This window comes from Psammomys obesus, unplaced genomic scaffold, assembly GCF_907164565.1.
Source record: "Psammomys obesus unplaced genomic scaffold, mPsaObe1.curated_primary_1811, whole genome shotgun sequence".
NCBI classification, from domain to species: Eukaryota; Metazoa; Chordata; class Mammalia; order Rodentia; family Muridae; genus Psammomys; species Psammomys obesus.
Genome location: NW_026596073.1, coordinates 10,896,137 through 10,922,920, shown reverse-complemented (window position 1 = coordinate 10,922,920; position 26,784 = coordinate 10,896,137). Strand labels below are relative to the sequence as shown.

Sequence of the window (26,784 nt, the reverse complement as noted above, 5' to 3'; positions counted from 1 at the left end):
ATATAATATAATATAATATAATATAATATAATATAATATAATATAATATAATATAATATAATATAATCATCTAGATTGACTATTACAGTTCTTAGGAAAGTTAGATTAGATTCTTTAATAGATCTTTAAATCTGGTTTTTAAAACACATTAGCAGATTTCAGCTAGAATTGTTCCTTTTGACCAAATAACTGGTCACTCTTCTAATACTTTGATGTAGAAATGTTAACATATGATGTGTTTGTTTTGCATTTTTGAAACAGGGTCTCACTATGTAACCCTGGGTGTTCTGCAGCTTGCTTTGTAATTACAGGCGTGTACACCATGCCCTGCTGAGAGGTTAAATTTTTGAGAACTAATTTAGCCTTTAAGAGTTTTGAGTGAAAGACCCTTAAAGCTGTGAGCCAGTGGTTTTGGTCCATTTAGATACAGAAAATAAACCCAGGACAAATGATTCCCAGGGCTGCATTTACTGGAAATGCTAATGCTTGGTTTATAAAACCCTTCTTACAATGTACTTGCTTATGTGTCTTCTAGAGACTTGAGTTACTGAATATCCAACGATTTTTTCTTTCTTTTTTTTTTTTTTTTTAGAATTTGCTCCAGTATTTAGGATGCTCTCTCGCTCTCTCTCTGTTTTTGCTAGCTTGAAGCATAGTAATGTGAAAATAGGTTGCCACTTAGCTGGATGTGGTGGTACACACCTTTAATCCTAGGAGAGGCAGCCAGATCTCTGTAAGTTTGAGGCCAGTCTGGTCTACATAGCAAGTTCCAGACCAGCCAGGGCTGCACATTGAGATCCTGTTTCAAAGGAAAAAAATTTTTTTTTTTTTTTTTTTTTTTTTTTTCACTGTGCCAAGGAATGATAAACATGCTTAGTTGTATATGTAGGCAGTTTGGGTAGCATTGAGTAGACTTGCTTTTTTTCCTTACCAAACATACTGGTAAGCCATTTTCCATTTATATATTAGATGTAGAAATATAGCTTCATTGTGTATAAGCATCTGGACAAAATGTAATGACTGATTATGTAATAGTATGTTTGGGAGAGGAACATTTGGTTTTGTGTCATGTCTGCCAGGAATGAGCTTTTGTGTCTTTTTGCATTGTAAATTATGGTTCTCCTTCATACAGATTTTAGTTTTTTTAAATGCTGTTTCATAGATCAGTAAAATAGTATTAAATTTACCATGCCATTGAAAAGACCTGATTTGTTTAGCTTTTACTATTTCATAATTTAAAAATACTTTTACAGTTTGCAAAGCACTTTCACAGTATTTTAGTTTTGTATGGTTGTCAACCTTGATGTTAAAATTAAAAGTAGTTAAAGATTTAACAGTGACATTTATAGAGACAGACTAGTCAGGCTATTTAGATTAATATTAGAAATAGCAAAATACGGAGGTCTCTTTCATCAGTCTAGACTCAAAAGTTTCATTTTTTTTCATTTATTTTTAGTATTTCTCTAAGAAAAATATGGTCTATCAAGTTAAGTAGGTATAAGTGAACAGTTTTGTTTAGTTTTTATATGGTCATGTAAATTTAGGGTATTTAATTGAATTGATAGAGAAGTTTGAGAGTGGCAGCAAATTTCTGTTTCCTCACCAGCTACTCATGTTTTAAAGAATGTTAAACATGCATTGAGAAACACTGAAGACTTATAAGTAGTAATATTAAAAAAATAGTCAGTATTTGATGGCACATTTTACACATTTCCCTAGTGCACAATTCTGAGAGATGATATGTTGGATAGATAGGACTTAAGCTTTGCCTTAATTTTGTATTCACAAAGTAGTGCTTTGAGGATGTAGTTTTTATGACTTTTGTATGAGTAAGTGTGTCTGGTGAGAAATTAAATAAGCTATAACCATTCTGATCTGTATTGGCTTAGAAGTTTTGGACTTAGAAATTGTTAGAATTTAAATTTTTTCTTTTTTCTGGATTGGCGTTCTAGATGTTTTTAATCTTTGTGTGTGTGCCTGTCTGTGTGTCTGTCTGTCTCTCTCTCTCTCTGTATGTGTTGTGTGTGTGTGTGTGATTTGATTGTTTGCTCAATGTTAGATATTGGCTCTGGGTGTGTGCTAAGGATTTATATAAGCATCCACCCCTAAGCTAATGTTCTGTCTGATTAGTATTAGAAATAAAATACAAGTAAATTTCAGAATATTAGAACTTATGAAAATAAAGGAGGATAAGGGAACAACATTTGACTGTGTTTGGTGAAATTAGATTAAGTAGTGTTGAGAGGCCTGGCCTGCTTTGTGTGGGAACATCATTTGAATAGAAATTATAAAAGGAGAAAGCTGTGCAAACATCTGGGTGAAAGATGTTCAAGAAACAAAGAGGAGAATGCCTTGAGGTGGGATCAAGGTTTGTGTGCTTTGAAGAGAACAGTAAATTTCATGAACAATTAATGCTTTTTGCATAAATGAGGTGAACTCTTAACCAGAAAAGAGTGGTTAGGACATGATCCTGTCTCTTAATGGGTGTAGGGGTAGATCCTGTAGGCTTTAATAAGTTTTAGCAGCCCTTGTGGAGAGTGGGCATTGTTTTTTTATTAAGAGGCCATGAAAATATTTTCTAGATCTGATAGAAAGTTATTTTGGAGGACAAATATAAAATGACCTGATTTGCATCTCTTTAGAATAATGAAAACATGTGTAGGGTTTTAGCTTTGTGGTATTAGGTCATTGGCATTCCTTAGAGCTCAGTAGTGTTTTTCTGTTCAGTTGAGGCCCCTTGTGTAGTAGATACTGTTACTGTGTGCCCCACACTGTTGTGCTTGCAGGAAGCACATCTCAGGATTGAAGCTTGTTGTGGCACATGCTTTAGAAACACTGTAGGATGGAGAGAGCAGCCTTGTTAAGTAAGTGGTTCAGGAAAATGTTTGCCTAGGTTCTGCAGGCTGAGTTGGACTTCATGAAATGGGGGAGAATGACAGGGTGATCCACCATAATTCTTAATGGAATTCTGGGATCACATACAGGTTAGCTGAGGGAATGATGTAGCCACCATGTGAGAGGCTTTTCCTTTTTTAAATCTTTAACATCAGAGTTTGAACTTAAAAACCAATTTTTTAATGTCCCATCCCTCTTAAATAGTGGCATTGATCAAATCTGTTTCAGGAAATTTTAGATCCTACACCTGACAATTATTACAAAATCTGTGGTATATTTGTCAGTTTTGAAGGATTGTATTAGCTCTGCTGGACTTTGTGCTAATGTTAGCAAGGTTTTGTTACGGACTTTTAAACTCGGTAGTTTTTACCTTTTGAAGAACTTACTTGTGATACATATAAGCCAGAGCCATAATTCAAACTAATCATGTAAATGAAGAGAACATAATAAGTTTGGGGACACAATTTGAATGTTTTTTGACATAACAGTTTTAAGTGGGTTTTCAAAAATGTCTAAAACTAGTCATCCTGAATTAAATTCTATTCTGACTCAATTATTGTGTGGCTTATCCTCTCCAAATTTCAGTTTTCTAATTTTTTTTTTCAAATGAGTATAAGCAAAAATAATTACTTCATAGAATTGAAGGACTAGAAGTTCTTGAGCTGTGCTTGTCTGTTTTTGGAAGTACTTGTTACATTGAAGATATTTCTGAAGCAGATGAGAACTAGTAACTTCAGAATGTAACTAAACTCTGTATCAAGTCCTTAACAGTAAACAAAAAGAATACAGTCTTATTTTTATGGTCTACACGTTTTTTTTTCCCCCTACTAGGTTTTTTGTTTAGATGATCCTGGATGAAGTGAGATGTGTAGTATTTGAGGAAACATACTTTAATTTTAGCATTGCTTGCTCTGAAACACTTTGCACAATTTAGAGCGCATAATAGACATGAAAATATCATGTTGAGGGATGATGGAATAGGGTGATAATTAAGGGTAAAGGGAGTTATATGGGAGAAGAAAAGGAACCAGGAAGAACAATTGAGGAAGGTTCTGAATGAGAAGAAAATATAATACTTATGTATGAAAATTCCATTACTTAGTATACTAATTTGAAAAAAAAAAAAAAAAAAAAACCAAAGTATTAGTGCCCTGAGAAAAAGGTTTCCTACTTGTTGTTGACTTGGATAGATCCAGAAAGTCAAGAGACAGAAAGTCAAAGTCAATTTTAATTGAAGAAACACTATTTGGAAGGATTCTACTCTTAGAAGATGGGCTTTAGCTTTGGCTCTGAGTTTCAGCAGTTAGTATCAAGGAGCCTCAGTTTGTCAGTAGTGTGTTGCCTCCTAGCATTGCTGTTGGCTACTGGGAAAGAAAGGGGATTTGGTTAACTTAAGTATGTTGAAAGTAATGTGATAGTGATTCCTGAGTCAGTTGTACTGAAACTAGTTTTCTCTAAAGATGTGTGAGTGATCACCCCTCTTTGTGTCATCATTCATGTAACTCTGTGATACCATTACTATTTCATGTACCATTTTACTATTCATGAATTTTATTTATTGAAACATCCAGCTGATGGACTTTGTGAGAGGAGAATTTAGGGATTATTGGAGAGGCAAATCTATTTAGCAGTGTTCATCTTCGTAAGCCACTAAACAGTGTTTGTGTGTTTCTGCATGCTAAAGTGCTGGTACTTTGCATCTGAATGTTATTTAATATAAGCCTTTCTTAAGGAATACATATCTGGTGGATATTGGGTTATTCTAATTTTTTTGTGATTGTAGTTGTGCACGTTATTGTTGACCATATTCTTTTTTGTACTTTTCTTTTTCCCTTAAAAATAAAAAAAGCCATCATTTAAAAATAGAGCATTGAGAATGTCAGTGTACTGGTTTGAAACCCATTATCTGCATCTCTTGTATATGTAATGTACATGAATGACTTACACTAGTTTTTATTCTTACTTAAATCATTAAGATTTCTTTTGTGTGTGTGAATTTTTGAGTATTAAAAATAAACACCATATAAGGAAAACAGCATAGGACCAAATAGTTCTAGTAGCATTATGAACTGATACTATTCTGTATTGATTTAAAAAATTTACATGCTGTAAAATAAACTGAGGTCAATGCTGAAGAAAGTAATAAGGGCAATATTTCTCTTAGAGAAGGTAGAAAGTAAGAAAAGAGGGAGATTAAAATCACTCCCATGTGTCAACTTAGATAGCTATTCAGTAGGACAATATTGTTTGTTTTCACCCAGTGTGTATGGGTACGATAGCCTTATTTCTTCTGCCAGATTAAGTAATACAGGGTAATGTAGGGAGTTTGGAAGATTAAGAAATGTATTTTAGAAGAAGGGGGAGAACACCTTCCAGAGATACACAGTGTTTCCCTTTTATTAAAGGTAAGCTTTTTGAAGTAGTTTTTAAAATAGTTTAAAGTTGCCAGACAGGCAAAACCGCATCATTTTTGTAGAGAAATTTGGATCTTTGTTTTGAAATCTTAATAAAACACAACAAAACCCTTAAGATCATGAAATTTTTTTTACCTAATATTTATCTTAACCAGGATTCCTAATGGCAAAAACACAACAGACTTGATTTTTTTTTAAGTTCTAAACACTTAGTTTTAATTTTCACTTTTATAAGGGTAAAAAAATCAGTTCTGCCCTTCGTATATTTGAGCATTTCTTTAGAAAATCTTCCAGAAGTATAATTATTTATTTTGTCTTTAGTCTATTTACTTTCCAAGTTTTAAAGATTCTTCCCTCATAACTAAGAGGATTAATGTATGCATAGCATTTAGCATACCCGGCAGTGTACACGTGTGCATTCTGCCTTAAGAAACGTGGCTAACATTTGTCTGCTAGATCTCTTTTCCCTTAACACTCTCCTGTGTGGTGAGTGTTCTTTATCCAAAGGGCTGGGGTTCTGAAATGCTTGCAGTTTTATGTTTGGAATACTGACATAGACTTGAGCAACTGACTGTCTATGTCTGCCTTTTATTGGAAAACCTAAAAATCTAAATATTCTGTAAACATTGAATTTGTTTTGAGTGTCTTGTAAGCATTCAGAATTTTTCAGATTTTAGAGAATTTGAGGTTTAAATTTTTTTTCCATTAAAGATGCCCAACATGCTGCTAGTCATTCATTACCTTAAAATTTTTGCCATTCAGTGTTCCTGCCACAGGGTCATGGGTTTAGGGACTAAGCAGTCTTTTTGGGTTAGTTTAGGTATTTGCAGTGCTTGGGGTCAAATCAAGGGCTTTCCAACATGCTAGGCAGGCACTCTCTACGGTGGAGCCATGCACCACATTCCCAAATCAGCCTTCCGTACTAATGTATATTTCAGGCCTTGTAAGCACACAAACGTAATTTGTTGGCTGTGTGAAAGGTTTTTCGACAGAGTTTTTAATATCTTTCTAATGATTTTATTCCTTGCATCAATTTTGCCAATTCATAGACCAACTATGTATGAATTGTCTACCAAATAGGGTTGCATAAAATTATTTTAAGTTTTAAAAGTAAATGTTAATTTTTAATTTTCTGAATTTTTAAAAATTTTATAATTTGCTAAGCATATTATAGTCCTTTTTTTGTGTTCTTCCCTTTTGTTGATAAAAATATAGAGTAATAATACTAAGCTATTGTTGGGGGGTTGGCTCACATCTTTAATCCCAGCACTTGGGAGGTAGAGACTGGTGGATCTCTGTGAGTTCAAAGCCAGCATGGTCTACGAGTGAATTCCAGGACAGCCAGGGCTACACAGAGAAACTGTCTCAAAACAAAACAAAAATACTAGGTTATAATCCTACCCTTGGTACCTGCTGAGCATCATTCTGTGCTTTAGGAGAGGGAATTTATGAAGAGATATTAATATACAGAAATGCTGTTCCAAGGTTGGTCAAGTGATTTCTAACAGGATAAACTTAAGAGTGTAGAAATTCTAAGAGAATTTTTTAGTAGTTTGCTGTACCAACTATTAATGTAAAATGTAGTGAAGATACTAGATGCTAAAATCAGAGTCTGTTTTCATCACTATGCTTAGGGTGTTTGGAGGGTTTCAAAGCCAGTTTGATACCTGCTTGTATTTGGAATGAGTGGATTGCTTTGAAGGGATAAGTCAAACCTGAGTGAGTTTTAGTTACTGTTACATTCTTTGTGTTACTAGTTGATTAATTTCATTTGATAAATATTATTTTAACCTCTTTTATGTGTCAGGCACTGTTCTGAGAGAATATAACTGCATAGCATAGACTTTGATGGTTGGTGATCAGGTTGTGAAGAAATTAAAGGTATATGGAGGAAAGACTAATCAAAATGTCTTTCTCAGAGTGACTGGATAAGTCTTTGGTGAAGAAGTGGTTCTGTATTTATCCACGACCTTTTGGGAAGGGACAGCAACAAAGAACAGATACCCTGCCACAGGAGTATTCTAGATGTCTTATGCTTAAAAAAAAAAAAAAAATCACAAGACTGTTACTGGAGTGTAGTGGGAAAGGAAGAGGATGATTGATAGTACTGGAACAAGTAGGTGATTAGCAAATGAAGAAAGACTAGCAGGCCACCATGAAGACCTTGGCTTCTCTGTAGGTAAAATAATTGTATATCTCCTTTTTATAGTTGCTCTACAAAGTTAGTTGAACCCTCACCTTCACAACGAGTTAGAGATTCTATTGGAACCAGCACAAATGCTCCTCAACTTTTAATGGGGTTCTGTATCAGCAAATCCAAGTTGAAGGAGTAAATCAGAAATGCATGGAATACACTGAATTCTAGTTCAGCAGCAGACTAGTTAGTACTCTGGATCATATTATATGTTTACTGTTGTGATGGCATGACTGGGAACTGCCCCTGTGGCTGTTGCTGGAGAACACTGGCTGAGAAAAGATTGAAATTCAAATTTTGGAGTATGTCCTTTGCTATTTAATGTATACCATTTTTATACCACCATGAAGTAAAAAGAAACAAAATTGTTCAATAAAAATGGTTCAAGTTGGGAAGCAAGATACAGTGCACTTAGGAAATTGATGTGTGCGTGTAGTCCATTCATGATTTGAATTTTTTACTGAGAAATTCATTTAGTAAAGAAACTAGGTGATTAAAGTTTAAACTGAGTACCAACTAACTGAGACAAAGTACTGATTTAGTACTGATTTCTGTCAAAGTTATCATTCTAAAGCTTTTAAAAGGAAGTTAATGTTTTATAACGCTCTTAGTAAGATGCCTTTACACAAGTTCTTTCTCAGTTAACAGCTCATTGCTTTTAACTTTCATAATCTGTAGGAACTGATGCCTTTTTAAAGTTTTACATTAAGTTTATTTAGGAAGTTTACATATTATATCAAACATTATTTAAATGGCCTTTTCTGTTTTTCCACATCCATATACCTCAGTAAATATCACTGGTTCATATACTGAACATTTCTGTCACAGCTCTTAACTTGATTGATTCTATTAGTATTCATTTCATATCTAGGAAATCATTAATTTGCTTCTTGTTGGTGTGAATTAGCTTATTTTAAAATAGAGGTTCAAACAAATGAAGTTGTAGATAATATATTACGTGTCTGATTTCTTTTTGCTCAACAAATCATTTCCAGTAAATGTTATTCAATTTTGTATTTACTCAATTAACGTTGGGTTGCATTTTGTTAGTATTATTTTAACTGTTCCCTGAAATGCTTTTTCAAATGAGTTTCTGTTTAGTACTGTAAATATGCTTCCTTTTTTATGGCTGAGCTACTTTTTAAAAAATCAGAAATATGCTAAAAAGTCTAGGCTTTGTGTTGCTCTGCTTACATTTATGTGTAGGTTATGAGAAGGGGATGAGTTAGAATATGTACAAGGTTTAGAACATAATAGAATTCACTCAAAGATTATTTTTCCTCCCACTGGATTATTTTGGCATAGTCTCTAAAATGAATATAAGTATGGAGGCTTATATTAATCATCTGTTCTGTTTTATTGTTGTAATCTTATGCTAGTAGTATGTTTGATTACATGCTACAAGCTTGAAAACAGGAAGTGAAAATTCTCCAATTTTGCTTTTTTCAAGATTGTTTTGATCAGTACATGTCTCTTGAATTTTCATTTTACTCTTAAGAATAGCTTGTCTAGTTTTGCCAAGAAGCCAGCTGGAATTTTAATAATGATTTTTGTTTAATTTGTAGATCATTGGGGTATATTACTACTTTTCTTCTGATCTTTGAACATGAGGTGACTTTCTGTTTATATAGTTCTTTCATTTTTTTCCATTTTCTACAGCTTTCAGAGTATAAATTTTGTGCATTAAATTTAAGCATTTTAATATCTGATGCTTGAAAAATGGAATTACTTTCTTTTTGGGGTTGTTCATTGTTGCTGCATGGAAATGTGATTTGTACATGTTGATTTATATACCTTATACCTAAGATAAGTTAAGGATTATCCAAACTGAAAATCCAAGCTGCTATGAAATTTGCTATAAAATCATTATTCAAATGAGTGCCTTAGGGTTTTTGTAGATTTAATAATGTCACCTGTAACTAGAGGCAATATCACCAGATTGAACTCTTATTTCATGTGATTGCCTAATGATTCTGTCTAGGCTCTTCAGTACAGTAGCAAGAGTGGACAGACAATACCTTGTCTTGGTCCAGCTCTTAGAAGGAGAACATTCAGTATTTCCTCATTCATTATGCTTCTGTGTTTTTTTTAAAGAAACCATAACTTTAAAGAGGCATATTTTATTCAATCCTTCATTCATTTGATAATTTATTTATTTGTGTGGGCACACATGTGCCATGGGGGTCACCTGTAGATCTGAGGACAGCTTGCAGGATTTCATTTTCCTACCGTAGGTTTCCTGGGTATCAGACATGGGTCCTCAAGCTTGGTGGTAAGCACCCTTCCCCACTAACCTATCGCTCTGTCTTTTATCATAAATATTTGTTACTGGTTTGAGGATGTCCCTTTTGGTTGAGTATTGTTTGTTTGTCGTTGGTATGGTTTGGGTTTTAAAAGCTTGATCTTTATATACCCAGGGTAGCTCCCTCACCTGGCTGGCCTGCTGCCTTTGTTTCACAAGTGGTAGGACTAGAGGTGTGTATTTTTTGAGATGATTGCATGAGTTTTACCCTTTATTTTAAAATGTGCATTAAATTGCTTAATATTTGTATGTTGAACAAGTCTTGTTTCTGGGGTAAATCCCATCTAGTTGTTGGGTTTGACCTATTTTGTATGTTGCTGGGTTTCATTTCCTGACTTTATTTTTGTAATTGTAGGTTCATTTCTTGTCATGTTTTTTTGTGGTTTTAACTGGGTAGTAATGGCCTGGAATGATTTTTTTTTTAAACATTTACTTCTTTTACATGTGAGTGCTCTATCTGCATGTACCTGCATGCCAGAGAGGGCATTAGATCCCGGTATAGATGGTTGTGAGCCACTATGTGGTTGCTGGGAATTGAACTCAGGACCTTTGGAAGAGCAGACAGTGCTCTTAACTGCTGAGCCACCTCTCCAGCCCAGCCTGGAATGATTTAAGAAGTGTTTTGGATGGTTATTTGTTTTGAATTAGTTTGTAAAGTGATAATTTTTTTTTTCCTAAATGTTTGAGAATTTTATCACTCAAGTCTCCTGGGCATGGACCTTTCTCCCTCCTGAAAAGCTTCTATTGTCAATACAGTCTCTTGTGATGGGTCTAGTTTTGACTGTTTCATTTCTTCTGTCAATTTTGATAGCCTGATGTTTTAGGAATTTGTCCATTTCTTCTAGTTCCATAGTTTGTTAGCATGAACTTGTGATTTCTTTACCCTTCTCTTAATGTAATTATGTTATTATTATATCCCGTTTCTTAGTTGTTTCTTTTTCTCAGTAAATTTAGCTAAAAGTTTCTTAATTTGATTATTTTTTCTAATAACCAACTTTAATTTTTTGAAGGGCGGGTTATGTCTTATCTGTGCTATATTCTTTATTCTTGTCTTTGTTTGGTATAATTTGCTCGCCTTTTCCTAGTTGCTTGAGGTATAAATTTATGTAGTTAATTGATTGTAAATCTGTCTTCCCCTTCTCTCCCCACCTTACCCTTTCCCTTCTCCTTCCTCCACCTCCCCTTCTTTCCCTTCCTTTTTTTATTTTCTAGCCTTTCCTCTTCTCCTTAAGCTCATGCTAATCATGTTCTGTACCACTGAACTACAAATAGTCTCAGCCCTCTGATATCTTTTTTTAAAAAAATGCAGGCATTTACAACCAAAAAATTTCATACAAGCACCGCTTCATATATATCATGTAAATTTTGGTATCTTGTGGGTTTTTTTAATTTATTCAAAAATATTTTCTATTTTGTTTTATGCCCCCTCATTCTTTAATGCCTAGTATTTAAGAAGGGTGTTGTTTAATTTGCACAAACTTGTGGATTTTTGCAAATTTCCTTTTGTTTTAATTTTATTCTACTGAGCTTATGTAGCATACTTTATGACTTTAGTCCTTTTCAATTTAAAACTTATTTATGATCCAGTCTGCCATTATTCTGAAAATGCATATTTTGCTGTTTATTGGCTGTTTTATAGAGGTTTGCCAGCTCTGGTTGTTTCATATCATTGTTAGTCTCTTCTTTACATGGTAATATTATCTTAAGTTATAGCCATTATTTGAAATGGGTTATTAAAATTGCACAGCTACTGTTGTTTGAGTTGGTTGTTTCTCGCTTTTTATTCAGTCATGTTTTATTTCATTTATTCTGGGAGTATCACCTTAGATTTGCTTATTTTATTCCTATGCACACATCTATATTGCAATTAACTGATTTCTGAAAGCTAGTCCAATCTTTTTATCTTTAATAATGTATATTTAAAAAAAATTTGTCTGATCGTACAGTCCCACCAAATTTCTTATGGTTGCTCTTATCATTGCATGTTGAATCATTGGATAATGTGGTTGCTCAGATCTTTCTTTTCCTTGTCTTAGGGTTGAGTGGGATGGAATGGGCTAGGGTCTTATATAGTCTGGCTGGCTTCAAACTCAAGAAATTCTGCCTCAGCCTCCCGGTTGTTGGGATTACAGAAGTGTACCTCTAGCATTACTTTTATAGGGTTTCAGCTCAATTTCTTTAGTACATTTCAGTGTTTCTTTTTTGTTGTCTAGGTATATGGTATATATATACGATAATACATCTTACCAGAATTATTTCAGACTTGCACCAACTTAAGTCTAATCAGATACACAAATTTTACTCTTAAGAAAGAGTAAAAAAAAAAATTTCTTTTTCTCTATGGGCTACTGTTGTCATCCTATAGCTTTCTGGGTTTGTTGTTGTTGTTGGTTGTTTGGTTTTTGTCTTTTGAGACAGGGTTTCTCTGTGTAGCCTTGGCTGTCCAGGATTCAGTTTGTAGACTAAACTAGCCTCAAGCTCACAGATATCCACTTACCTCTGCCTCCCTGGGCTCTGGGATCACATAGCTTTCTATACTGACCATTGTATGTGACATGCCACTTTTCTTTTTCCATTTTAAAGAACTTCTGTTTGTTGTTGCCTTGAGTATATCTCACTGTTTTTGTTTCTGGACATTACTCTTGTTGTTTATCCTACTTGTAGTTTATTGAGCTTCTTGGACTTCAGATTAATGTTTTGTTAAACTTGAAATTTTTAGCCATTATTTCCTCATATTTTTTCTGTTTCTTCCTCTGCTTTCCATATGTGTGGGTTTTCTTAATAGTGTCATACATTCTTGCAGTTCTTCTCATAGTTCTTAATTCTTTTGGGGGGAACTACACAAACTACATTTAGTTTTGTAGCTGTTAAATTTGCTTTTTTTCTAGGTTACATCATTAGTTGGCATTTGTTCAGTTTTTGTTTGCCCAGTTTAAGTGTACTATTGTGCCCCTTTGTGAAGTTTTTATTTCATTGATTTTACTTGTCAACTGTATATCACCAATTTTTTTTAAATCAAATATTTAATTAGGTGGATGCTTGCTTATTTGTTTGGTAGTACTGGATATTGAACATGGGGATTGAACCTAGGGCCTCACAGATGCTGGGCAAGCACTCCATTATGGAATTATATTCTCAGCCTTCTTTCACTTTCAAGCAAGGTTTCACTCAGTTGGTCTGGGTGACCCCGAACTTAACTAATCTAGTCTAGAAAGGCCTTGAATGGGATTCTTATGTCTGGGCCTCCCCAAAACTGGGAGCAGAGTCCTCCTCAAGGATACTTCTCTCTGTGATAGATGGACACCACTGCAGAAAGACACAGCCAGTCAGAATGCAAAGCTGTGGAGCCTAGTCCAAATGGATACACCCACAAAATACTCCCTCACTTAAGGCTCAGGGAACATTGTAGAAGAGGGGACAGAAAGATTGTTAAGAGCCAGAGTATCAGGGAGTTTGCTGTGGGATTGTCTCCCAGTAATGTAAGAAGCTACGTGCATAAAGTGTCACCAACATGACTGCTTAGACGTGAGCTGAACAAGGGCAACAAAAATAGACATGCCAGAATGACAGGGTGAAAAGCCCAGGAAGCCACAGCCCTACACAGAGAACTACAGGTAATGAAATGCTGAGAGTAAGAGAAAGTTTTCTCCAGGAAGAGTGCACTAATTGGTTTCCAATACCAGATGGTCAGCCATGGAAACATACATGTGAGTAACATTATATAGACTGAGCAGGTTGTATTTAGGAATGTATGTGTATGTACATATGCATACATATATACATGTAGTAGCAATTAATGAAAGAAAAGGCCATGAATTTGAAAAAAAAAATGAAGGGAGCATGTGGAAGTGTTTGGAGGGATGAAAGGAGAGGAGAAAATGTAATTATTTACAATTTGACAAATTTTGGCAAATTACAATTTGACAAATTTTGGCAAATTACAATTTGACAAAATAAAGGAAAGATAAGGAACCTTTTTCCATATAAATAAAATGAAACAAAACTGGGACCTGAAGCCAGCCACTAGGCCTGGCTTAAGATCTTTTAAAAGATAATTATTTGATGGAGTGTTGCTATATTCCTGAGTCTTTAATGAGTCCCTAAACTACTGAACATATTTATGATGCTTACTTGAAGTTCTGACATTGTAGGCTGCTTTTTACCCTCTGTATTGCTCTCTGTGCTCTGTGGGGGCCAGATGTATCTGCACAGTGACTCTCTGGCCATAAGCGCCGGCTTGATGCCTTTGCTGTACTGTTGGAATGAACTTTTATATTCTTTGCTTTGGGAAGACGTTGTCCTACTCTGGAGGATGAAGCCTTGGAGATAGTTATAGTTTCCTAAGATGACAATGATTTTTAATGGTGCAGTCTGTCTTTCATTTGTAAGTCTTTTAAGTTGGTGTCACACCCAGGTATCCATTTTCACAGGTTGCTGCTAATTATGCTGTTGGCTTGAATGGTTCTCAGGAGGCACCTACTGTCTGTACACAGTCTGATTAAAGTTTGGTTCCTTGGAGGGGCTTCTCTCTCTCTGTCTCTCTCTAACCTGTGTCTAGTCTTTGATGTTTTCTGAACCCAAGAAGGCTCTTCCTAGCCTCTTTTTCCTCTTAATTTTCTGTGTAAACCAATTGACCTTGAGTTCTAGTCTAGGTTCTTTTAGTTACCAGCATGCTCTGTGTTTTGAATGTACTGTAGGCTTGAACTCCTCCCCCACCCCCCAACCTTTCCAGGTGAATTTATTTCCTTTGAGGAGAGTTTCCAAAACTCTGCTTTTTATGCTCTAGACTCTGAACCTATACAAGGCGCCGCCCCCACCCACCCCCCCCCCCGCGCGCCAGAAAGAATTGCAGGTGACACACACATACCCAGAGTGAAGGGGAGCATACCCCAGCAGGGGGAGAGTGAACACTATCCAGAGGGATCATTGTCCCATGTACATTTTCGGTAGCCCACCTATTTTTCTCAAGTCTTAAGTAAAAAGAGCTTTCCCCAGGAACTTTGTTCAGTCCCCATGATTGACAGGCTTATTTGCGTTTGTTCTTTAACAGAAAGCCTCTGGCTGTAAATAATCTTAAAAGATTTTGATAGATATTTAATGACCTTTAGGGCAGTTCAGAATGTCACTTCCCCTGGGTCAGAGGTGTGACTCAGATTCCACTCTTCTGACCAGTACTGAGAGTCTGCAGTTCAGTCCTTGGCTTTGCAGCTGCTACTTTGAGGCACAGACTATCCAAGGGCTTACTTGTTTGATATAGTTCATTTTCTCTTACAAAGAATTGGTGATGTTGGCTGCTGGTTTAAGTACTGTCACACTTAACTATGCCCAGAGTCCTGATAAAATCCTCAGCACACACACAAAAATGGTTGTCTCTTTGTTTTGTAATTACAATGCTCTTTGAATATTTCAATCTATCTTGTTTATGCTGCTGTATAGCTTTTTGTCTCCTATTTTTGATTTCTGTTTATATGTCCTTTTATTGAGAAGAATATTGAAATAATCAAGTGTAAAGTTGTACATGTTAGTTCCTACTTTCAGGATTCCTATTTTGGTTAGCTTGAAGCTTTCTTGTTAGTTACTTACAAGTCTGTGTGTGTGCCTTGGATTCAGTTGCTGAGGTGCTTAAGGACCTGAATTTGGTTCCTGAAACCCACAGAGGGAAAAAAAGCCAGGTGTAGCGATGCAGACTTGTAATATCAGTGGAGATAGGTACATCTCTGGGCCTGCCTTCTAAGTTCCAGGCTAGTTAGAGACCTTGTGTCACATCAAAGATAATTTAATCTGGATTTTGAGCCAGAAATCTCCGATTCTATTTTACCTGGCTGCCACTAATTAGATGCATGTGTAAGACTCCCCCAATTATCATTTATTTTTTAAAAACCTTTAAAGCAAGGTATTTAAACTAAATGTGCTCCGAGAATTTTTACCTAGCTGTCTTATTCTAAAGATTTTAAACCTTTTTGTTTCCTAAATGGCTCTTGGGTGAAACAAGCAGACTCTTTCTCAAAACAATACATATGTGAAAAATCAATATGCTTATAAAAGTGCTGATTTTATTATAATATTGGTTTAAAAATAATGATTGCATATTCAGTGGCATGCTTATTAACACAAATCTAATGATACATTGTAATCTTTAGATTAATACTGGTATAAATGATAGTTTGAGATTTGAAGCAAATGAAATGATTGGCGATATATGAGTTTCATTGGTGACAAAAATCACAGGTGCAGACAGCTGTTAGAACTGTGGGCTCGTTACTTGTGTTTTCAATTAAGTAAATACCACATGTGAGTTAGTGGGTTAGTAAAATGAAGCTGTAATTTCTCCTTTGCCCCTTCTTTAATAAGTATGTTACTGACAAGGAAGGTAGGATTACACTTGAATTATATTGATTATTTATTCTTAAATGATATGGGAACATTAGAAGATGGGGACAACCATAGTATTTACAAGGTTGAGGAGACGTTGGGGAGTCAGCAGGGAAGTCTGTTATGGTTAGGCAACTGTTAAAATATTCAAAAATTGTAAAAAGAGTATTATTTAATACTTTTAAAGTCTTCATTTTTAAATGAATTAAAATTGGAAAACATAAAAAATGTGATCCATAGAAAGTCTAATCAAAAAGCCTGATCCTACATCAGAATATCAAGGGTAATAAAAAGTCTTGTATTTTAAGACTTAAAAAAATGTTTTCAGTATCCAACATTTAAATTTAAACTTCAGTTTACTCTTATTCTTGCCATACAGAATGTTAATACTGCATTCCTTTTAAGGGAAATAATGTTTTCATTCAGTTGAAGTTGGTAAAACATTCTGTGTATTTTGTGGACCGTTAATTCAGTAAAGTATGTATGTTATGTGTCATTGTTAGGTGCTTGAGATAAGAATGTTAATAGTAATAGACAAAGGGCCTCTTTTTGAGGGACTTAGATACCAAGGGTTTTACAGACAAAACAACTGAACAAAATTCAGACTGTTGGGTGGTCAATGAAAGCCTTTGTGAAGAAGACAAGGAGAAATGTCAGTGTTATGAAGGTGCTTGGTATTGAAAAACTGAGCTGAGATCTTTGGAAAACAGCAACAACCACAGGGACCCTAAGTTAAAAACTGTCTTGGAGAAGATTGTGACAAGGATGATACTCCTCCTTCCTCTTCCCTTTCTTCCCTCCCCATCCTTCTTCCTTTCTTTATTCTCACTTTTTCTTTCTACTTCCACATACCATTATCTCTGCCTATATGCTTAATTCTCTTTTTTCTCTCGTGTTCTGTCACACTAACTTTACTTTATTTGACCTCTGCCTACGGTCTTCCTTCATGCCTGCTGTCTGAGTAATACCAACTTCAAGTGGTTCCTTACTCTGCTGCCTGACATTTCTGCTTATTTTCTTTCCTCCTATTTCTTGACTCTCAAAGTCATTTTACATTTCTTTCCCTTGCCATAAACCTGACATCTCCTTTCATTTCTATGCTTTGAGCTGATGACTTTGTTTTGTATTTTACTAGAAAAACAGTAACTGGAGATTTGCAGAATACTTCCAATGATGTCTACTTACTTAAATCTACTCCTACTTAACTTTCTTGTGCTTGAGTTCAATCTCTTTAGACACTCCACCCACATTTACTAAAATTCATCTGGGTTTTAGCCTACTGTCAGTTTTTTCTGTGGTTACTTTACTGTTACTGTGATAAAATACCATGACCAAGTGTTAGGAGTTTGTCCGTCATGGAGGGAAGGCCTGGCAACAAAGCTGCAGGCACAGTGGCTACAGCAGGGTACTCAGAGCTCACATCCTTCATTGTAAGCAAGAAGCAGAGTGAACTGGAAATGACAACTCTCCAAGCCTGGCTCCTATGACAGACTTCCTCCAACACAACCACACCTACCTATGAAATTTCCACAAACAGCGCCACTAACTGGGGAACAAGTGATCAAATTTAGGAGCCTGTAGGGGACATTCTCATTCAAAGTACTACATCCATTTATCAATTTTTGGTGTCTTGTAAACTCCACTTTAAATACTCTTTCAGCTATCCTTCATTTTCGCTTGCTCCTTGTATGATATCTCTGACCTCTTGTTAAAAAAAAAAAAAAGTCTGTATTCTATCTCCAGTTACTCTATTCCTATTCCCTTGTGAAATTATCCTGTAGTACTATTTGTTTCTGTTGTCTAACCAAAGGTGTTGCTATGAAGTGACCTTCAGATGACTTCTGTGCAGATAAATAGAGAGTAATATCTATGTTATTTATTAATACTTATGTTTCTTAATGAACTTTTGAAACAGTTGCTTTTTTTTTTGAATTGGTCACCCCAATTTTAAGAATATCTACACAATTCTCTTTAGTTTGAATCTACTTCATTTTTGCCTGGAGCCGGACCACATGGCTTTATCTTCATATACCATGAGGAGATTGTATCACACCAGTCTGTGCAGTTTGTTTAAACGTAAAGCAGCTTTAAATGGCAGGGAGACAACAGAGGGCCTCCTCTCCTCCATGTCTTAACGTTCCGTTGATGTGCAAGCACTAGTTGACATTCTGTCACTTATGATCAGTAGAACCCGGTGTTGTATTTCACTTTATCTGACCAGTAGTCACAGACAATTTGAGTATCTTGAAATGCTGAGCATGTTAAAACACTTAAATCTGAGTATTTGTTGACCAAAATTCTTTAAATGTTTGTGATAGAACTATATTGTCAGATTAAAAGAAGTATGTCAAGAAAGCTGCCAGTGCAGAGATACAAGCAGTAAAGTTATAAAACATTAAATTCTGATGACTAGAGAATAAATTGTTTTAAAGGGAATATTGTTGGTTAACTTTTGTTTTTCTTTGTCAGTAAAAGCAACCTGGAGTGCTGGGATTAAGGGCAGGCTCCATCACGCCTGGCCCAGAAAATGTTTTTGAGTAGACAGTGTTGCTAGACTAATTGTGCTATGCTGAAGCTAAAATCCAGGTCTTCTTTTGTCTGCTAGTGTTTTTGTATGTACTACAAGTCATCCACTCAGGATTTGAAAATATTTATCCATTAAGCAAACTATAACTTAGTGACAGCAAAGAAACTTGACTTTTTGAAACAGGGTTCTTGATATATAACCCATGTTAACTGTATATGGTTAGTTTCAACTGCTAACTTTTCAAAATGCAGTTACCTGGTAGATGGGCCTCTGAGCACATTTGTGAAGCACCCTGTGCGGGTGGTGGGAGTCAAGAAGGAGTCTACACAGCAGCCAGTGCTCTTAACCCTGGAGCTCTCACTCCAGCCCCCTCTGAGCATACTCCTGAGCGATTGTTTTCATTATGTTAATTGAGGCTAATCCACACACTGTGGGTGGCACCTTCCCCTGGGCAGAGAACCATTAGATTTCTGCTCTTGATTGTGTGTGGAATGTGACCATCTCTTTCAAGCCTCAGCCAAGGTGTCTTTTCTGCAGAGATGAGCTATAACCTAGAATTGTGAGCCTTTTCTCCTTTAAGTTGCTTTAGTCAGGTTCTTAGCACAGCAACAGGCTGATGTCTATCTTTGATGCTATGGTGTGTTTCTTGAATGCAGCAGAGGGATGAATTGTGTTTTTTTCATGTGTCTGGTTAGTCTGTCTTTTTATTGGAGAATTGAGAACATTAATGCTGAGAGATATCAGTGAGCAATGATTTCTGATTTGTTTGTTTTTGTTGTTCATGAGGAGGTGGTGGTGGGTGCGTGAAATGTGTGTTTTCCCTCTATTAATTGTTTGTGTGGGGTTGTTATTATTGTCCCTGTTTTTTCTTGGGTGTAGTTAAGCTCTTTTGGTTGTAATTTTTCTTCTAGCACCTATTGTAGGGCTGAATTTGTAGATTCTGTTTAAATTTGATTTTATCATGGAATATCTTTATTTTCTTCATCTATTGTAATTCGAAGTTTTACTGGCATAGTAATCTGAGGTGGCATTTGTAGTCTTCCAGAGTCTGTAGAACATCTGTCTAGGTCCTTCTGGCTTTTAGAGTCTCCATTGAGAAGTCAGGTGTTAATTTTAATAGAGCTGTCTTTTAATGTGTTACTTGTTCTTTTTTTTTTTTTCTTTCTTGTAGCTTTTAATATTCTTTCTTTGTTCTATAAGTTTAGTGTTTTCCTATTTAGGAGTTTTAGGAATTTCTTTTCTGGTCTGCTCTATTTGATGTTCTGTATGCTTCAGAACAAGGGCAGAAATCAACAATCACTGCTCATTGCTACTTCTCAGCATTAAGGCTCTCAGTTCTCCAATAAAGAAACAGACTAACAAGACAGGTATTGCCTAAATTAGTAGTTACTTTTTATATTATTAATAACATTCTATCATTGAAATAATCATTTTAGTCATTTACTAAGAATGATACCCCTATTAATAAGAGCATTCGTGTACTGATTTTGATGTGAGCATAAATTTCAATTTGATAAATACATAGGAGCTAGAATTACCTAGTTATGTAGTAAGCCAATATTTAGCTTTATATTGCTAAAACTGTCTTCTAAAATGGCTATTTTCATTTTTAAAAGTTGTCTTAGTTGAATTTTAGAGCTCTTTAATGGTAATTTTTTTCTGTACTTAAAATAGTCACCGGTTGGTAGCATGCCCTTGTAGTTACAGCAAGGGTGGGTTGGGGGAAGGACACAGCAAAAACATCTCTGGTTTGAGGCCGGTCTGATCTATAGAGCCAGAACCTTCCTTTAAAATTAGTTATTCTGGTCTCTAGTGACTTGAATTGTTTTTGAAGTAAAGTCATTCATTAGCCAACTCCTCTCCCTTTAAACATCTTCTCACACTTTCTCTGAAATTTTATTCTGAAATATTATGGTGATTTTACTGTTAATCCTTTTGAAAGCTTTTGAACTTGGGTCTGTGAATTTATGTTTTTCTTTTTAAAATTAGAAAAGTAATGGCTTTGTCTTTATTACTTTTCCTGCAACAAGTTATATTAATGCTAGCCTTCTGATGGGGTGCTGCAGCTCCCTGACTTAATTGATGACTCAGTGCACACAGTTCACTGTCCTTTTGCTTCTTGTGTTTTCCTAGTTCTTTTTTTCACTGTGCTAAATTTAGGATTTTTTTTGGGGGGGGGGTCTTCAGCAATTCATTAAACTTGTCATTTACTGCATATAATCTACTGTTTATCCAATAGTATTTTTCTTTATATTTGACTCCTTAGAAGATCATGCAGAGCCTTAAAAATGTAAATTTTGATCTTATGATGTTCCATGTGATTATATTTTAGCTTTCCCCAAAAGTATGTTTTTGCATAATTATAATCTGTTACTGATATCAGAAGTTGTCATAACTGGTCTACTTTTACCAGATGTAGGTTCTCACTTTTTGGTGTGTTTTTATCATTTTATGGTAATCTGTTGCCATGCCATCCAAGCAAAGAGGCATAAGGAAATTTCTTTGTGCTTACAAAGCTTATTTGATATTTAATATTGGTGGTCTTTGATTGAGTTGATACCTAGAAAGTTGGGAAAGTAAAACTTCCTATATTTGAGAACCACTGTGAAATCATTTCCTGAGATGATCACTTCATGAAGTTCTTCCATAATTGTCTAATCCACTGGTGCACTCACAGTGACTGGTTTTCTAGGAGGAGGAGGAAACTATAGTGAGCTGGTTGGAGGAAGCAATAGTAATCACTGATGTCTTCCAAGTGTGTGTCTTGCCCCTGGCCCTGGTCTTTGTTCTACTTCTTGGCTCCATCCCTCATCTCTACTAGGGACTGAAACTTTTGAAACGGGGAAGTTTCTGTCAGGTTTTTTATCATAGTATCAGACAGACCTTGCATTGACATGTTTATTTGAAAATCTAGAATATAGTTAATGATACCTGCTTTAACATCCTTGCCTAATAGTTCCACCATTTGTCTCATTGCTGTACTTATTTTTAGTTGTTATATTTCAACTCATTATGAGTTATAGGTTATAGACTTGCTGTTGGGTTCTTTTATGCTAGTCTTTTGGGTTGGTTTGTGTCCTTTGGACTGCTTGAAGATGTATTTATAATACTTAGATGTATTTATAATACATAGGCAGGTCTTTTTTGGGCTTGGTCCCTCCAGAGACTTTTTCTAATACTTGAGTTGATAGCTGAAGCCCTCCTTCAATACCTTCTGAACTTAAAATCTCACGTTACAGGGTCCCTTTGAGCTTCAAGGATTGTTTCCACTGGGCGTGTTTTCAGGAGACTTTTCTCTAGGCTGAAGCCTTTTTACGTGTAGATACAAATAATTTCTCAACATAAATCTATCAAATTCCTACTAAAGGAATTCTATGTTCAGGTCCCCGAGTTCTTCATTTCTGCAGACTTTATCTATTTGCCCTGCAGATTCTAATTGCCTGTTAACGCTCACTCTCTAACCTGGAACTTGTTTAGACTGTTAAGAACCTTTTGAACTTTGATTGGCTTTCACTTTGCCCTCCCTGTGAATCTCAAAGCCCTTGTTCTTACAGTGATCTGGGAGCACTGATAGAGTGATATCATTTGTTTTGTTTTCTTAATGTCCCGAATGACTGGTGCTTATGAATCAAAGCTACTGTTTTCTCCTTTCATGGAAGATATCTCTGCTTAATGGAAAATACCATTGTAGTTTGGCAGACATACTTTTATGACTTTTAACTATCTGTAGGATGTGGGAAAACAGTATCTAAACCTGTTTTAGAGTAAGTGACATTCGTACTCTTGGTTGTTCCTTTTCACAGTCTTAGGTTCCTATACATAATGTCCTCTTTCATTTACTGCACATCATTTTATTTCTCTGATGAGAATTATTACCACATTGCATTGTTCAGTGCGGTATTTAATACAACATAGGGTGGAGATAGTGGTGATAAATGCTAATTATTCATACTTGCCCAGAAAAGTATGAAATGTCTTTAATCTTTTCTCCTTTTTTTTTTTTTTTTTTTTAAATAATGCTCCTTCAATATAGAATATTCCTATCCTGGTTAGAAACTTGCAATATAGAAAAAGGCAAAAAGTAAATAAAATTTCCCTTCGTAATAAAATCTATCATTTTGCAAAGTAAATATTTTTCTTTTAAATTTACTGATAAAATTATTTTTTATTATTAAAGTATTACTTAACACATAAAATTTTAAATTTTATTCCCAATTGTCCTTTTTTGTATAAGTAGGAAGTGCTATTAAAGTTTTGTAGCATTAAGGTGTTAAAAGTTGCCTTGCTTAATTTAGATTTTAAAATTCCTTTTGATAAAATTTGTATAATATGAAAGTGTACTATATGGAATTTTACCCAAACAAAATATTTAAGGAGGAAAGCATTCTTATTCCATAAATAGTGACTCAAATTTTAGATTATTTACTGGATTTAGTTAGCATTAAGGTAAGATAGATACTATCTTAAAACTTTATTAATACTGTTATAAAAACAAGGTTACCATTTTGAAACTATATAATGAAAACAATTTTTTTTTTTTTTTTTTTTTGTGACAGCCAAGCCAAGTATGTGTTAGTTATATCATTGTTATGGGACATCCTGTTCACTTGGTAATTTTTCTTTTAAAATACCCCAATTCCTGACTCAGGAATATATTTCTGTGGTAGAGTACTTTCCCAGCATTTGCCAGGCTGTGTGTTTACTCTCAAGCATGGCACAAATTAAATAATAAATGCAAACAGTTTAAATGATGACAACATTCATAGTTGTATATATACTAATGGTTTTAAAAAAAACCTTATTTTTGAGAGACATACTTTATTCCAAAAGCACATAGAAAGTTTCTAATGAGCAGGTAAGGCTCTACTCTAGAGGTAGGCATCTTGAAGTATTTCAGTCCAGCATGTGTGCCACCCGTGTGTGATGGTCAAAAATGAGTAAAACCATAGTTTCTGCAACTTTGTAATTTTTATTGTATGTATTCTTTGTAAAACTTTGTCAATAATGGTAGTTTTTATTCTTAGCAGATTGTGTTAATGTATGCATATTTGTAAACCTTTGTATTTGTCCTTTTTAATAAGACTGGTTTGGGGCTTTTGTTGTTTTTAAATTATGGGGCTCATTGGTTACAAGTACTTAACTGCTTTTGCACAGGAATTGGGTTTGGCACCCAATGTCGCCCATGTCACATGGCTCACACCACCTGTAACTCCAGTTCTAGGGGACCTGACACCCTCTTCTGGCCTCTTGGGCACTGTTTTCATGATCATAGACCCATTCACAGAGATACATTCATATACATAATTTTAAAACACATAAAAATTTAAAGAGTTTGTGTGTGCCGTTAATGTGTATGTGTAATATATTTGGTGTGTGGATGTAAATGGTATCTTTAAGAGCCACATGAAGTTTTCTGAATTGGAGTTGCTATCATTGAACCTGAAACTCATAGCCCATTGGTTGGGCGCTCCTGGTTGGTAGGCAAGTGAGCTTCAGGAATCTGCCTGTTTGCCACTTTTCCACAAGGTTTGTACGTGGGTTCTAGGGATGGACACCAAAGTCCTTGTACTTGCAAGGCAGGCAGTTTACCTACTGAGCTATCTCCCTAGCCCTCACCTAACTTGTGGTTTATAAGTTAGATGTTTTTAGTATTTTGTCCTAATGTCCATTTCATCTGATAGTAAATGTAAGTTGTTTTACATTTGAATGCAAAATTATAATGGATAGTAACATTATTAGTTCAGTGGCTATATGCTTTTCTAGGAGTAAATGTTTTATACTGCAAAAGCTATTTGTCCTAAAAATGTGTCTTATACACTCTTGTAGAACTACCTTTACATCTTTGAACTTTGAATTTTATTATGTATATTTGAAATAACATGGTGATTTTTAATCTCATTTTTATTTATTTTAACCTGACATGCACAATGCTCCTTTGTGAAAGGAGCATTGAGTGGTGTGGTGGGTCATGCCTGTAATTCCAGTACTCAGGGAGGCAGAGGCAGGCAGATCTCTGTGAGTTTAAGGACAGCCTGTTCTACAAAGCTAGTCCAGGACAGCCAAGGCTACACAGAGGAACCCTGTTTCAAAAACAAAAACAAAACAGGAGTAAGTTTTTTTTTTTTCCTTTTTTCTATCAGTTTTGTTTTGGTTCACTTTTAAGTTTCCTCTTGTGTGTAATGTCTGATAGACTGACATAATGGTGAAAGTAGGTGTGAAGGCAAATTTTTTCATATTGGATCTGTACATCAAAGTCCAGGGCTTAGTTGCCTGCCCTGAATATCTAAGGAAAGAGGGGATAGAGTGTAAGAATTACATTTTAGTTTTGTTCTCTTTGTATTTTGTATGTTATGTTGAATATTTTTGTTAAATGTTATGTATATTTACATGTTAGTAATTTTGATGGCTTTTGGATAATTCTACTCTAGAGGGAGAACTGGTGGGCGGTCCTTCCTGTGACACGACCCTTGAGTGACAGTTCTGTTTGATTGCCTCCAGTACTGTGAGGAAAGGACACGACTCTATGGTGAGGACTGATGGACATACATTATCTGAGAAAAGAAACTACCAGGTAAGAATTGTTTCCCTCCCTCTTTTCCATTTGTCCTGACTACACTGAACTATTTTCATGTAATATTTCATTGGAACTAGCACATTATAATGGATACATTGTATTCATACAGTGGATACTCCTGAAAATTTGTGTTATAAATTTAAATATTAAGTAATGAAATTGACAGCTTGAAATAATTGTGAACATTCTACAAAATGAAATATGTTTATAATGTATATTTTTACTAACAGAACAAAATTTCTGACATATATGCCAAAATTTAGGATTATCTGATGTAAATGATTCTATGGCTGGATTCAAAGGCAATAGTTCATAAAGTATTTTACACATATTCCTGAAAGAATGAAATGGAAGTTTGGGGTTATGTTTTGTACTATAGAGTGTTAAGAGAAATGTAGAAAACTTTGGATAGTCTATAGAAGAAATATAAATGGAATCTAGAAATGTATGATGACTGATATCCTGTTTAATTTGTAACTATTATGTTGTTCTTACAAGATCAGATTCTTGTTTCTTTACTTATTTAACACTGTCCATTCTCTATATAATTATGTAGGGATGCTCTTCCTGAGCTTTCAAAAGAAGGTGAGCTTTAAATAGTGTTATTGAAGTGATGTTTTGAAAAAAGAACTAATAGGGTTTGAAGTTAAGTTTTAAGTGGAAAATTGCTTCATTTCATTTGATAGTGAATCCAGCATGAAGTTGTGAAGTAATGTTAGGTATTGAATAAGTTCATGTGGAATGAACTGTTAGGCTTTGTGCTCCCTCTCTGTGTCCCTCTTGTCCTGTGAGACTGTAAGACAGGTAGTGTGACAACATCAGTTTTGGACAGCTGCTCTCTTACACACCCAGCATTTGTTTTAGTGCAATTAATTTTTCTTTCCCTACATTGAGGCATGAACAATGGGGAAAGCTGAAATTGAGTTTTATGGTATGTGTCAGCAAAGAGCCTTTGATTGTGAGACTTAGGTTCTGGCTTGGAGCACTGTCCTCAGTAGAAGATGCATCTGTATCTGACCTTCCTAGAACTTTTGCCTAACTTGATGGATGAAGTTTCTGGCCAGACCTTCATTATTTTAATAAGCCAGAGTAAGCTGAGATTATGCTAAATCAGTTCTGTATAACCTCTCTTCTCTGACTTGTCCTTGGAGACTTGACTAGCCTATGCTAATTATTTGTGCTTGCTATATAACTCTTCCTGCCTCAGAACCACTTCCAACAGCTTCCACTTGAAGATTTTGATTGCTTACACTTGGGCTGTTACATCTTTGTTAGGTTTTGCTAAATTACTTCAAGAATATTGTGATTCTGCTTATGTGGCATTTAAGTGCTCATAGTCCTATTTGCCAAGTATCGAACTTCTGTTTGATTTACACATTGTAGCTAATTTGTGTCATGGAGCCATGTTCATATGCACTTCCAGAGTTTATACTTATAAAAGGGATAAAGCAGAGTTACACTTCGCAAATGAAAAGACTTCCTTATTTCTGCTTATACTGCTGTAAA

The 26,784-nt window shown here is 35.1% G+C and overlaps 1 protein-coding gene across 5 annotated transcripts in view; it reads left to right on the top strand.

Moving 5' to 3' along the window:
- The window catches only part of Cnot2 (CCR4-NOT transcription complex subunit 2), a 92,827-nt gene that overhangs the window by 4,944 nt on the left and 61,099 nt on the right, over positions 1–26,784 (top strand). For 3 of the 5 annotated variants that reach the window (XM_055625914.1, XM_055625912.1, XM_055625913.1), the window contains exon 2: positions 25,133–25,275. Coding sequence is in view for 4 of the 5 variants with exons in the window: in XM_055625912.1 (XP_055481887.1) it covers positions 25,228–25,275 (48 nt within the window). In the remaining variant the exon portion in view is untranslated. The remainder of the gene's footprint in view (positions 1–25,132; positions 25,276–26,784) is intronic. The other 2 variants (XM_055625915.1, XM_055625911.1) reach the window with 1 other exon arrangement.